Raw genomic sequence first — 11,785 nt, 5'->3', positions numbered from 1 at the left:
GAGAAGGAGAGGGAAAAGGAAGAGGAGAGAAAGAGGTTAAAACAAGAGAGAGAAGCACTTGAGAACAAGCAAAGGGAGGAGAGGGAAAAGGTGGAAAAAGAAAGGCTAGAGAATCTCAGGAGGGAGGAGAGAGTTAGGAAGGAAAGAGAAGAGGCAGAGAGGAAGGAGAAAGACAGATTGGAGAGAGAAAAGAAAGAAATGGAGAGGATTAAAAGGGAGAAAGAAGAGATGGAGAAGGAGAGGGAAAAGGAAGAGGAGAGAAAGAGGTTAAAACAAGAGAGAGAAGCACTTGAGAGCAAGCAAAGGGAGGAGAGGGAAAAGGCGGAAAAAGAAAGGATAGAGAATCTGAGGAGGGAGGAGAGAGTTAGGAAGGAAAGAGAAGAGGCAGAGAGGAAGAAAAAAGACAGATTGGAGAGAGAAAAGAAAGAAATGGAGAGGATTAAAAGGGAGAAAGAAGAGATGGAGTGGAAGGAGAGAGAAAAAGAAGAGATAGAAAGAAAGAAGCAGAGGGCAGATGAAGACAAGAACAAAGAAGAGGGTAAAATAGCAAAGAAGAAAATGGAAAAGGAGAAGAACAAAAATGGAGAGGAGGGCAGGGTGATGAAAAAGGATGATAGTAGTAAAGGGGAGAAACCACAACAAACACAAGAAATAACTGTTGGCTGTGTATCAGTGCAAAGGAACCAGAAAGTTGTGAACGTCCAACCAAAGGAGTGGCCGCCACTGAGGGAGGCAGACTTGAATGATATTGCCTATGATGAGAGGCTACAGGGTGATGCAGAGGAATCTGATCCCAAATTAGTGAACACAGTAGTTCCTAATGCTGAAGCCAATTTGGTTTTGCCCAGACCAGGTGATTCTGTCCCTGCAGCCAGAGCAACAAATAAACTTGACTTGAGCTCATACAAAGCTGAAAAAAATGGGAAATCCAGTCTCAAATCTGGTGCCATCCCACTGTGGTTGAGAGAGGAGGAGGAGGAGGATGTGGAGGTGGAGTATGAGAGAGGACATGAGGATCTTGGCTCCATCTGGCTGGCTGAGCTGTACATGGAAGGGGGAACAGGGTGAGTAAGGGGGGGTGAAAGGGACACATAGCAGCAGAGAGAGTGAGGTGAGTAACAGGGAAGAAGCTAGCCATGTGAGGGAGACCTGCTCGCTGCTTCTTGTGGATCACAGCTCTGTGCATGTTTTTGTTTTTTGTCAGTGCTCCCTCCAGTAACTAAGACTTTAACTCATTATATCTGCAGGCAAATATGTACTAAAGCAAAATACTACTGAACTAGAGGTTTTCAAACTGTGAAGCATGCAGTTGAAAATGCCTTCTTCTTGGAGTTATCAAAGATCAAAGATTTTTTTATTGTCACTTCACTATACAGTATGTGACAATAAAAAAATTATAACTCTGAACACAAGAAAAGAGTCCTTAGATCTCCAGAACTTGCCTGAGAATAATGTTTTTAAGTTTTCTTCAGTATCTGAGTATTTAATGCTCATCGTTGCTGAGCAGCATGTTATGTAGCATGGATGGATGCATTGGTTTGGTCAGTGAAGGCTGGAACATGTTTAAAACTTGTGTTTGAAGTTTGGTTTAAACTCACATAGCTAGACCTATGTCTCATCTGTTTGTGGAGATCCTGGGAACATCCTGTCCAGACAGTGTGAGATGTCAAAAGGAATTTTTGAGGCAATTTATAGTAACAGTAATTAGTTTCTAGAGTCTGGGTCAGGAAGAAAAAACTTATGGGCAGTTTTTTTTTTTCAGGTTTCCTTCTTTAATGAGCAGCAGCACCATGCTAGACCATCAGTTCTCCATAAACTGCTATAAGTAATGGCACTGTGCCTTTTTCTAAACATTTGTTCCTGAACATCTTTGTGATGTTAACAAGATGGTGCTCTGGCTACATGAGATGAATGGTGGTACAGTATGTTCCCAAGGGGGAGTGCAGCATGAGAAGGTCACTGCAGTTTGATCTGTTGCTGATCAGTTTTGTCTCTTCAGCCTTTTATGTTTAGCTTTAAAATCTCCTTTTCTGTCTTCAGACCAGGCCACCCCTCCCCTGCTGTAACCCAGAAGCCTTCCTCACTCCCCTTCAGTGAACAAACCCTTGACCGTAACTGTGTTGCCAGTCAGCCAAATAAACCTGAACCTCCAGACCTCCTAACCAGTCAGGCTGATCATTCTAAGCAAAAGGAAAGAATCATTCCGACCACTAGACCCAAACCTGCCCCCCAAAGCAATGAGGCACACAAACTGCCAATAAAAGGACAGGGAGATGATGTCACAAAAACTGGTTTCAGCCTGGAGGTAGCAGCCAGTGAGAAGGAAGAACATGTTCTTCCATGCACAAGTACTGCTAACATACACTTTGACACAAAACACAACAAGATACATACTAGTGCACACATCTGTAAGACACCAGATGAAACAGAAATGGCCGGAATAACCGTAGATTCACAGAGTCTTGAAATTGGGGACAATAACCACCTGAAGCGTGCCGAGAGCCCCGGTTATAAAAAGCACACACACACCACAAAGATTGACAGTCCAAAAATCGACAGTGTTCACACACAGACACACACCCCTGATGACAACAATCTCACTAAAGACCAGCAGCTCCAAGAAGAGGAGAGATTCTTATTGGCTAAAATTCATCTAATGACAGGCGATGCATCCCCCGCCTGCAGTCCTGGTAGTATGAAGCGCCTTATCCCTGCCCCTGGTGATATACACAGTGATGCCACAGAGCCCCAGAGACGATCAGAAATCCCCACAGAACTTACTGATCACAATCAGTGCTTCGTTATTCCCTGCTTTGCTGCCTCAAAGGAAGAGCTGCTGGGAGAGGAGGATGTGTAAGTCAGCATGAGGGGTCAACCTGCACTGCTTTAAAAAAACACAGAAGCCTTGTGTGTGTGTTTGGTGTGTGTTATGCAGAGTTGTGGCTTCAGACTTGTATTTAAATTTCATCTGTTTATTAATCATGATGAGTACAACAGTCTTTAAAAGAGATGTGTAATGTCCTCTGCAGCTATCAGGTCTGAGACAATAAGCCTGGCCTGCTTTACAAACTTGGTGTGTGAGACATGGACTATTAGCAGGCTAATGAGTTGACACACTGAGGACACAAGGCTTGACTTACTCAACACATGACTCCATAAAGATTTGACATGACTGAAAAACATTTAAATCTCAAGCTTTGACCTGGTAAAATCACAAAGAAACACGAGACGGAAACATGCAGGCCTTGTAGAGCCAGACATCTTGGCTATTTTATTAGGCCTGTGCATTCAAAGTGCCTTGGCGTTTGCAGCTTAGAAATTCACAATGTTGACATTGTGTGTCGTGATTTAAGACTTGACTTGACTTGGATTTTCTCCCAGAAAATTTCAAAATAACTATGGTGCCTTCTATGTATGTGTTGCTAAATGAGTGCATAGGGGATACTGTGTAGTTAGGTGCGTCTCTTGAATTGTGGCTGTTTTTCAACTGAGATATACCCTCGTATCCGTGTCATGTTGCATGTCTCTTGCTCAAATCTACAAATCACCAGTGATGTTGCTGATACCTGTTTGCTTGCATGATCTCCTTTATTCCACTAAACAAAATCTGTCTTATTGGTCATCGCCCTTCTTGTGTGTTTGTACGTCTTACTGCCTCACAGGCTAAAACACCAGGTGACCGACGTCCCTGATGGTCGACTTACTGCGTTATCAGAAGAAGAATCCTCAGACATTAAGAGGCCTGACGCGATTCCAACTGTTCGAGAGGCAGCTGATGGGAATGATGACACAGCTGAGGTAAATACTGACGTGCACTGACATGCTTTTTTACATCAGATACAAACAAACACAGACACATACAACCAAGTCTGAACTGACCTCTTCCATTAGGACCTGGTGAACTCCAGCCAGTCACTGCTTCAGTGGTGTCAGGACATCACCAGCGGATACCAGGGGGTGAAGGTCACAAACTTCAGCACGTCATGGAGAAACGGCCTGGCCTTCTGTGCCATCCTACATCACTTTCATCCTGATAAAATGTACAGCATTTTCAATTTGTTTGGTAGTTTTCTAATTGATTTTGTGGCGTGTTCTCATTATAATCTACTCTGCTTTTGTCCCATTAGAGATTTTGGCCAGTTAAAGCCCCATGACATCAAGCTGAACAACAAAAAGGTAAGGTGCATCATATGTAAATCATACCCTCTAGGATATGATCTTTTTTCTCGATACAATTTCATGCATGACATGGTGTGTGAGTCGATTCATTCAAGATACAATTAAACATTCAGTGACAACAGTGTATGACTAGCTGTAGAATACTTGCTGTTGGTGGTGTCATTGCTGTAACATATTCTTTACTGATGATGCCTTTCTTTTCTGACAACATCAGGCGTTTGATGGATTTGAGGCACTAGGCATTTCTCGTCTGCTGGAGCCGTCCGACATGGTTCTTCTCTCCATCCCCGACAGGCTCATAGTCATGACCTACCTCAGCCAGATCCGCTCACACTTCACCAATCAGGAGCTTAGCGTGCTGCAGATAGAGCACAACAGCAGCCAGTCCAGCTATGGCCTCGCCCCTTCTGGTCCTGCTCCCACAAACGTTGACGCCGCTGCATTTTGCATGGCCAGGCTGAATGAAGGAGTGAGTCTAGAGGAAGGAGGGACCAGCACGTTGGCTGTTCCACCACCAAGGTCCAAACGACCGGTTAAAGGTATCTGTGTATCATTCATTCCATCTATCTTGAAGTCTAATTATAGCTGTATAATAACAAATTGTACTTTAGCTTCCTGATTATATCTCAAAGTACTTAACCCTTCTACATAAAACATGCTGGATTCCATAGAAGTGCAAAAAAGGAAAACTAATAAAATGGAGCGAAGTAGAATTAAGTTAGGAGGACAGAGAAGAGAAAGGAAAGGGGAACATTAGTGTGTTTCCAGGGAGCGTAGGAATGTGAAGTAGCAGACTTTGAGCTAAAGAGACAAGAAATATGGATAAACAAACCATTAAATCAAGTTTACAGCACCTCTATTAAGATTCTGGTAAGTTTCCTGTAGTTTGCAAAGATACCAGCTTTGTCATGCTGAGTTTGATGCTCCCAGTTTGATCCAGTGGTGCTGTCATGAACATAGGATTTTAGATATAAATATTCCTCTCAATATGAGAATCAAGAATTGTATTGTCCTCATTTCAAAGCTCCAGAAAAACCCTGAAAGCCTATTTTCTCAGTCAGGTTCTTACTATGAGTGATGGAGTCCTACATGGACACAGTATTTCATGCAAAAGTTAGAACAGTTTTTAGCATTTTTATGATGCTGAATGGTTTTTCTTTGTGGTCCTCTCCCCGGTTTGAAGTGAGCAGTGCTCAGCTGAACATGACCGCTCAGGATATAGCACCATGTTAACCAAACTGTGACCACAGCTGTGGGGTTGTTTGCTCATGTTACCACTGTTAATCAAAGCAGGCAGTCCTGCCAAAACAGATTAGCTCGTTCCCAGATTTTAACTTATGTTTTTGCTTTTTTAGTCAGTAAGATTTAATGTTATAAAGAAATAGAAGTGTTTTCACAGGCTTTATAATGGGGAAATAATGAGATTTTATTATTGCTCTTGTCTGTTTTTAGTGGATGAGAAAATAACCCCTGTCCCACCACCAAGGGCAGCTGCAAAGGCCGTGAAATCTGGACCGAACTGTTTTTTGAATTTGTAATATTAATCCTGCAAAACACCATTTAGAAAAATTGTTTAAGGCTTTAAATTGTATTCCTAAGTAGAGGAAATACTGCTATAAATGCTTTATTCATGTATTTATATGAATGTTTCATGTTTTTCATCTTCAGGATAAAGATAAAACGACAATCTCTGCCACAGAGAGCACTAAGAATACAGGTGGGCACATGTTTTCATCAAGGTTACACAGTATGGTGTAATTCCTTTCCTGCTGTTCTTTTTTACACTGTTATTTGTCCTTGTTTGTGCAGAGCTGCAGAGTGAAGCTGAGACCCAGCCTCCCAAACAAGAAGCAGAAACAATGGTCAGTTATCTGCGCCTCACTTTATTTCTTATCTTCTCTGCTTCTATTCTTTATCTTTTTCTCTCGCTCTCAGATCAAAATCAACTAAACATCAAAATAAATGGACATATTTGGTACTAATTGGCAGTAAGAACGACCCAGTCACATTTGCTTTTCTCTTGTAGAAAGCTGTTCAATTCATTATAAAAAAAAGCATTTCTAGGATTCTGCATTCACACCTTGTATTTTTCCAGCTTTTCTCTAACCTTTTGACTCTCTTCTTCTTCCCTGTTCCCCCCTTCCTCTCCACTTTCTGACTCCCTCTTCCCTTTGATCTTCTTTGTTCATGTGTGAATGTTTATGTGTGTTTTCATGTGTGTGTGTGTGTTGGGCTTGCGGTCAGTGTCTACAGGACACCAGCCAGTATGTGCTGAGTGAACTTGCAGCATTGGAGACAGAGCAGAAGCACATTGACAGCAGAGCTGCCGTAGTAGAAAGACGACTTCGAAGCCTTATGGAAACGGGTGAGTCACGCATATGTCATGATCCTGGACTATTTCCTGTTTTGAACTATTATTTTGAAGGCATTTCCTATTTCACATCACTCTCACCTGTCCCGGCTTTACTCTTACCTAGTCTTATCTGTTACTGACGCCTTGTGCCTTATCCCTGGTTTTGGGCTCTGGTTGCATGGACTCTGTTTTTGCTCCCTCCTGTATTTGGCAGTGGTGTCGGGTTTCTATAGAATTGTATAAAAATGTTCTTTTTCTGCTTCTACAGGAAGTGACCGTGATGAAGAGGAGAGATTGATCCAGGAGTGGTTCACTCTGGTGAACAAGAAGAATGCTCTGATACGCAGACAGGACCACCTAGAGCTACTGTAAGACCTTCCCTATGCAAACAGTATACACAAGTACAGGCACATACTACATACTCCTCTTTATGTGTCTGATGACTGATTATTGTGTCTACAGGCAAGAGGAGCAGGATCTAGAGAGGAGATTTGAGCTTCTGACCAGAGAACTGCGGGTCATGATGGCTATCGAAGGTTAGCAGCCAACAGTGGTGGAAGAAGTTTTCAAATCATTGAGTTAGTAAATGTTGCAATGCCACAGTGTAAATTATATCCCAAAATATCCCAGAGACACTTAAAGAAATGAACAGAAATTAGAAATAGAGTTATGCACTTAAACAAGTTTGGTTTTTAAGTAATGCTTCCTAATTCTAAACTACAAATAATCACACTGTGAAAATTAATTTTAAAACCAAAGGCAATATTTAGTGTAGTGTTTGTTTGTTTTAAAACACCACAAAATAATGGAAAAAATATTAACGAAAAACTGACAAAACTGCTATTGTGACTTCAGTCTTATATTATATAACTAGAACTGGTGAAAACTAAATAACTAAAATGTTATTTCACACACACACCTCAGCGCTCAAATGTGCGCATGTGTGCTCCTGAGTGTGTGTAGATTCAGTTCTTATCTAAGAACAAATCCCAGATAAGAAAATATTAGTGAATGGCAGAAAATGCATTTTACAAAGAAAGTGGTTGGTGAATTATTTTTAATTATTAATTTAATTTGTATTAATTATTAATTTGCACAGTAGTAACTGTCAAATATTGGAATAAAAAGTAGCATAAAATTTAAAAACTGCTAGTACAATTCAAACTTTATTTGTATACACCACCTCCACCTAAGCTACCCTGTCTGCTGCTTGCCACAGAGCAGCACCAGAAGAAAGGCCTGATGTCGAGTTTGTTGCTCAATGTAAAAAGAAGGAACTGAGCTATTACGTGAAGTTCTGTTTGTCCTGCAGACTGGCAGAAGTCATCCACTCAGCAGCAGAGGGAGCAGCTGCTCCTCCAGGAGCTGGTGTCTCTCGTCAACCAACGGGATGAGATCATCAGAGACATCGACGCCAAGGAGAGAGGGTGAGAGTATGTGGGCGTGTAGTTGTGTGATAAAGGCAAAGTGAGCCACAGGAGGAAAAGATAGAAAATTCCCATAGTAAAAAAGAGAGCTCTGAAAAACACTTTTGCCAAAATATGAGCATAACATTGTGGTTAATTCAGTGCTGTTCCAGTGCAAGCAATTGATAGAGGTCTGGGTACATGTGACCAAGAGTTAATATTATACACACTGAATTGTAATAAGCGTTTTGTACATGCAGGGCACTGGAGGAGGATGAGCGTCTGGAGCGAGGTCTAGAGATGAGGAGGAGAAAACACAGCAACAAAGACAAATGTATCCTACAGTGAGAAGAAAGGACAAGCACAAACAGCTTTTACTGCTGAGCCCCCGAAATGCTGAAAGATTTTATTTTTGTATTTTGTTCTTAATTTGTGTGCACAACTTATTCTCTAGTGTGTTTTGGATAAAGACATATCTATTAGACTTTGGAGACTCGTATTTTCCTTTTTAAGTGCCTTTATTTTTCTGGAGAGCTGCTAGGTTAGGGCTGCAAACTACCTTTTTTGACAGTGTTAAAAATGAATATCTGTTCAAGCAATTGTTTTCAGTTTGACTTAATATAATTTTGATTATATTCACCTTTATTTATTTAAATACTGCAATTGCTGTACATCTGTTGTACATATGTCATTTTGTTTGTGTGTATATTCTGTGACTTCACTGAGTATTTGAACTCTGGATCTTCCTGTTCCTTCGGGAGAGAGGACGGGTTCAGTTTGTCATGACAAGCTTGTCAAAATGCACCGTAGCCCTGTAAATGTTCTGCCAAAAAATTACATGTGTTTATGATGTGCACAAAAATTTGTTCTCTTTCCAGTAATCTCCACCTTGAAATAAAAAGAAATCTGTTAACAGATAAAACATTTCATATATGAAAACTACATGTGCTAAGTTATGAGCTGGACGCAACTCGAACCCACAGTGCTGTTAGTACATGCTACGTTTTCAGCTGCAGGGTGACGACCTGACGATGTGACGATGCAAAACATGACAATTTGATAAAGTCTGAAAACTCTTCACATTTTTAAATATTTTACTTTTTTTAAAGATATGTTTTTCCTGATAAGGAGTTATCAAAACCTTGTATGCACACAAAGGATGCTCAAGATTGTTTTTAGCTGAAAGCATTTATTTAAAGATAGACCCTGTGTGCCTTAAATCACTCATGTATGGTTGTGATGCCCATGCCTGCTTTATTCACAGAAATGAACATACCTCCTTTGTGTTGTTTGACTACTGTATGCATGCATTTTGAGGTGTACTGATAAAATGGTACTCTGCTTCACATCACTGCTCGCTACCTATCACACACTAGATGTGGTCTGTGTTTGAGATGAAGACGTTGGTGAATGATGATAATTATGATGGAAAAAAATAAATATTGGTTGGTTGCTCACATTTGCTATCATTGAGTTATGTGTCTTTTTAGTAAGCTACACCATAATGCTTTGGACACAAATATAATACAACAAACTCACCATATATGAAGCTGATATATTAAAATGTTTATGTTATCAAGTGTAATCAACTCCAACTCTTTGAGGCTGCTATTTGTGCATTGGAACTGGGTATTGTTAGATATTCTTGTTCTGGTAGATAACTAAAATATTAACTTTAAGTTAAAACCAAATATTTTTTATCTCTGAGATGTTTATGACATTGCCTAATGCAAAAAACTGTATTATTACTACATTTTTTAGCCCAGCCGAACACACCTACAGCAGCAAAATTGTATTTACACCTTAATGACTCAGTAATAATAATGGCTGCATTAGTTTAGTTAGGTGTACCTAATAAACTGACATCTTAGTGTATATGCAGACTCACTGCCAGGATTATGTACAGCACAGTGTACCTCAGAGGCTGATGTGAAAGTGACCATGATCCATCCTCCAGATACAGTTTGGCCTGTGAACATCAATCAAGCTGAGAGGGATTTGGTGTATTGGCTGTCACTCATTAGTTAATACTTTATGGTAAAAGCTGTGTTCATAAAGATATATTCTGCCTTTCCAGGTCATTTTGTCTGTGTGGGAGATGATGAGAGTTCATATGGAGGGTTTTGCACATGCAGTCATTCTGCCACTGCAACTAATCATGGTAAGTGAGAAAGTCTGAACTCACATTAAGCCTTGAAAATAAGATGATGTATCTGTCCCTGCAGACCATTTATAGTGAATGTTTTCTTTGTTAAAATCACAAGTATTGGTATAAAACTTGAGCACCTGTTGCTCTCAGCTGTTTTCATAATTGGCATGGTAGTACTTGGCTGGGAACACTGGTTTGACTGGACTGGGAAGCTGGAAAAAACAACAGAGCAAAAACTTCATATCTAGTGTTTCTATGAACCAGTGTTCATGTTTACCAACCATAAGTTACTTGGATGAAAGTGATCAGAAATTAAGACACCACTGAAAGCAGAAGTGCTCTGTAATTTTGACATTTCACACATTCAGTTTCCATTCCTCCTACAATACAGCATGGCCTCACAGCTTCCATTAGCTTCCTGCGTTTTGCAGTGATGTCCCATGAGCATGTTTCAACCTCACATTGAAAAACTGGACCTTGTTGGTTCTAAAGCCTCTTCTCTAACCTTTTTATGTGCTTCCACCAGATGTTACAAACGACTGATTTTATTCTAAACATCAAGGTTTTTTTTCTCTTTTATCTTGGTTTTTTGGTTCATTCTGCAAGGAACAACCCTGATGGCTTCACTGGGGAACTGCAGTCTGCACTGAGTGATTTTATTCACTCAAATGTTATGTTGAATGAATTGGGACTGACAATTTTAACATGTGTGTTTACATGTATTTGATGTGTATTTGTGTGGATGCTTACCTCAGTTACTCTGAGATAAAGCAGATGTATGATTTTGAGTTCATGTAGGCTATTTTATCTAGTGTTAGTGAGAATTTAATGTCGACGTGTAACACTGGCAAAACTCTGCTAGCAAGAAGCCTTTAGAGCTGAAGACAAACCAGGCGTGTGCCCTCTCATTAGCTCCGTGTGTGAATAGCCTGCCGGTATGCTAGTGTTTTGTTTTAGTATGCTCATTTTAACAACAAGGTTAACTGTTAAAACTTGCTTTTGCCATGACTTGGTGGTAACTAGTCCCCTATCCCCTGTTAGCTCTGTAGTCTGACTGCCAGCGTTATGGGAACGGTGTTATAGTATATCGAATACATCTGGACTAGATTGATGTTAGCACCCTCTTATTTTAAACACCCAACAAGTTCACTAATGTTTAGAGGACACTGGTCTTTGACATAGATGTCTTTTTTGTAGTGCAGAAACCTTTTTAGATAAGTACATAAGTATAGAGTTTATAGAGTTTTTCTGCCTTGTCTGTGTGAGATGGAGCCTTCATTTAGATTGAAGTCCAGACAAACCATCAGCTGCCAGTCATCAACAATGAACAGCCAGAAAAGCCTATTTTGTTTAAATTAAGATCTATTCAAAATATCAGCAGGTTTTATTGACAGTAGAAGTAATGCCAGGATTTAATGATGTCAAAACTATCAGTAAGTAACTTGATGTCCTGAATGATGTCCTGTTGACACTGGAGAGAACTTGTCTAAATCTAGATTACTAAAGGTCTTTGAGTATCCAGAGATGAATACTTGTATAAAGCAGCAAGTAATGGAGTCTTGTAATGTTGTTCATGTGTTGTCTGCAAGGGAGACAACACATGAAGTTAATTCACTTGGCGCCTATAACTTGGATGTGGTGTAGAAAATATTAAACACAGACGGACATGTTCTTCAAATTAAGACTTTTTGTTGTAAT

The 11,785-nt window shown here is 40.2% G+C and overlaps 1 protein-coding gene across 6 annotated transcripts in view; it reads left to right on the top strand.

Moving 5' to 3' along the window:
* The window catches only part of ehbp1l1b (EH domain binding protein 1-like 1b), a 31,595-nt gene extending 22,207 nt beyond the window's left edge, over positions 1-9,388 (top strand). For 4 of the 6 annotated variants that reach the window (XM_020599817.1, XM_020599822.1, XM_020599819.1 and 1 more), the window contains 12 exons: positions 3,663-3,798; positions 3,892-4,040; positions 4,128-4,176; positions 4,394-4,718; positions 5,632-5,697; positions 5,843-5,896; positions 5,989-6,041; positions 6,424-6,544; positions 6,801-6,900; positions 6,995-7,068; positions 7,845-7,959; positions 8,199-9,388. In XM_020599817.1, coding sequence (XP_020455473.1) covers positions 3,663-3,798; positions 3,892-4,040; positions 4,128-4,176; positions 4,394-4,718; positions 5,632-5,697; positions 5,843-5,896; positions 5,989-6,041; positions 6,424-6,544; positions 6,801-6,900; positions 6,995-7,068; positions 7,845-7,959; positions 8,199-8,286 — 1,330 coding nt within the window. In that variant the 3' untranslated portion in view covers positions 8,287-9,388. Of the gene's footprint in view, positions 1-534; positions 1,065-2,040; positions 2,854-3,662; positions 3,799-3,891; positions 4,041-4,127; positions 4,177-4,393; positions 4,719-5,631; positions 5,698-5,842; positions 5,897-5,988; positions 6,042-6,423; positions 6,545-6,800; positions 6,901-6,994; positions 7,069-7,844; positions 7,960-8,198 lie in introns of those variants that run through there. The other 2 variants (XM_020599821.1, XM_020599818.1) reach the window with 2 other exon arrangements.
* Positions 9,389-11,785: the final 2,397 nt, after the last annotated feature.

Source organism: Monopterus albus, unplaced genomic scaffold (assembly GCF_001952655.1).
Source record: "Monopterus albus unplaced genomic scaffold, M_albus_1.0 scaffold42.1, whole genome shotgun sequence".
Taxonomy (NCBI): Eukaryota; Metazoa; Chordata; class Actinopteri; order Synbranchiformes; family Synbranchidae; genus Monopterus; species Monopterus albus.
This window is presented reverse-complemented; position numbering and strand designations above follow the sequence as displayed.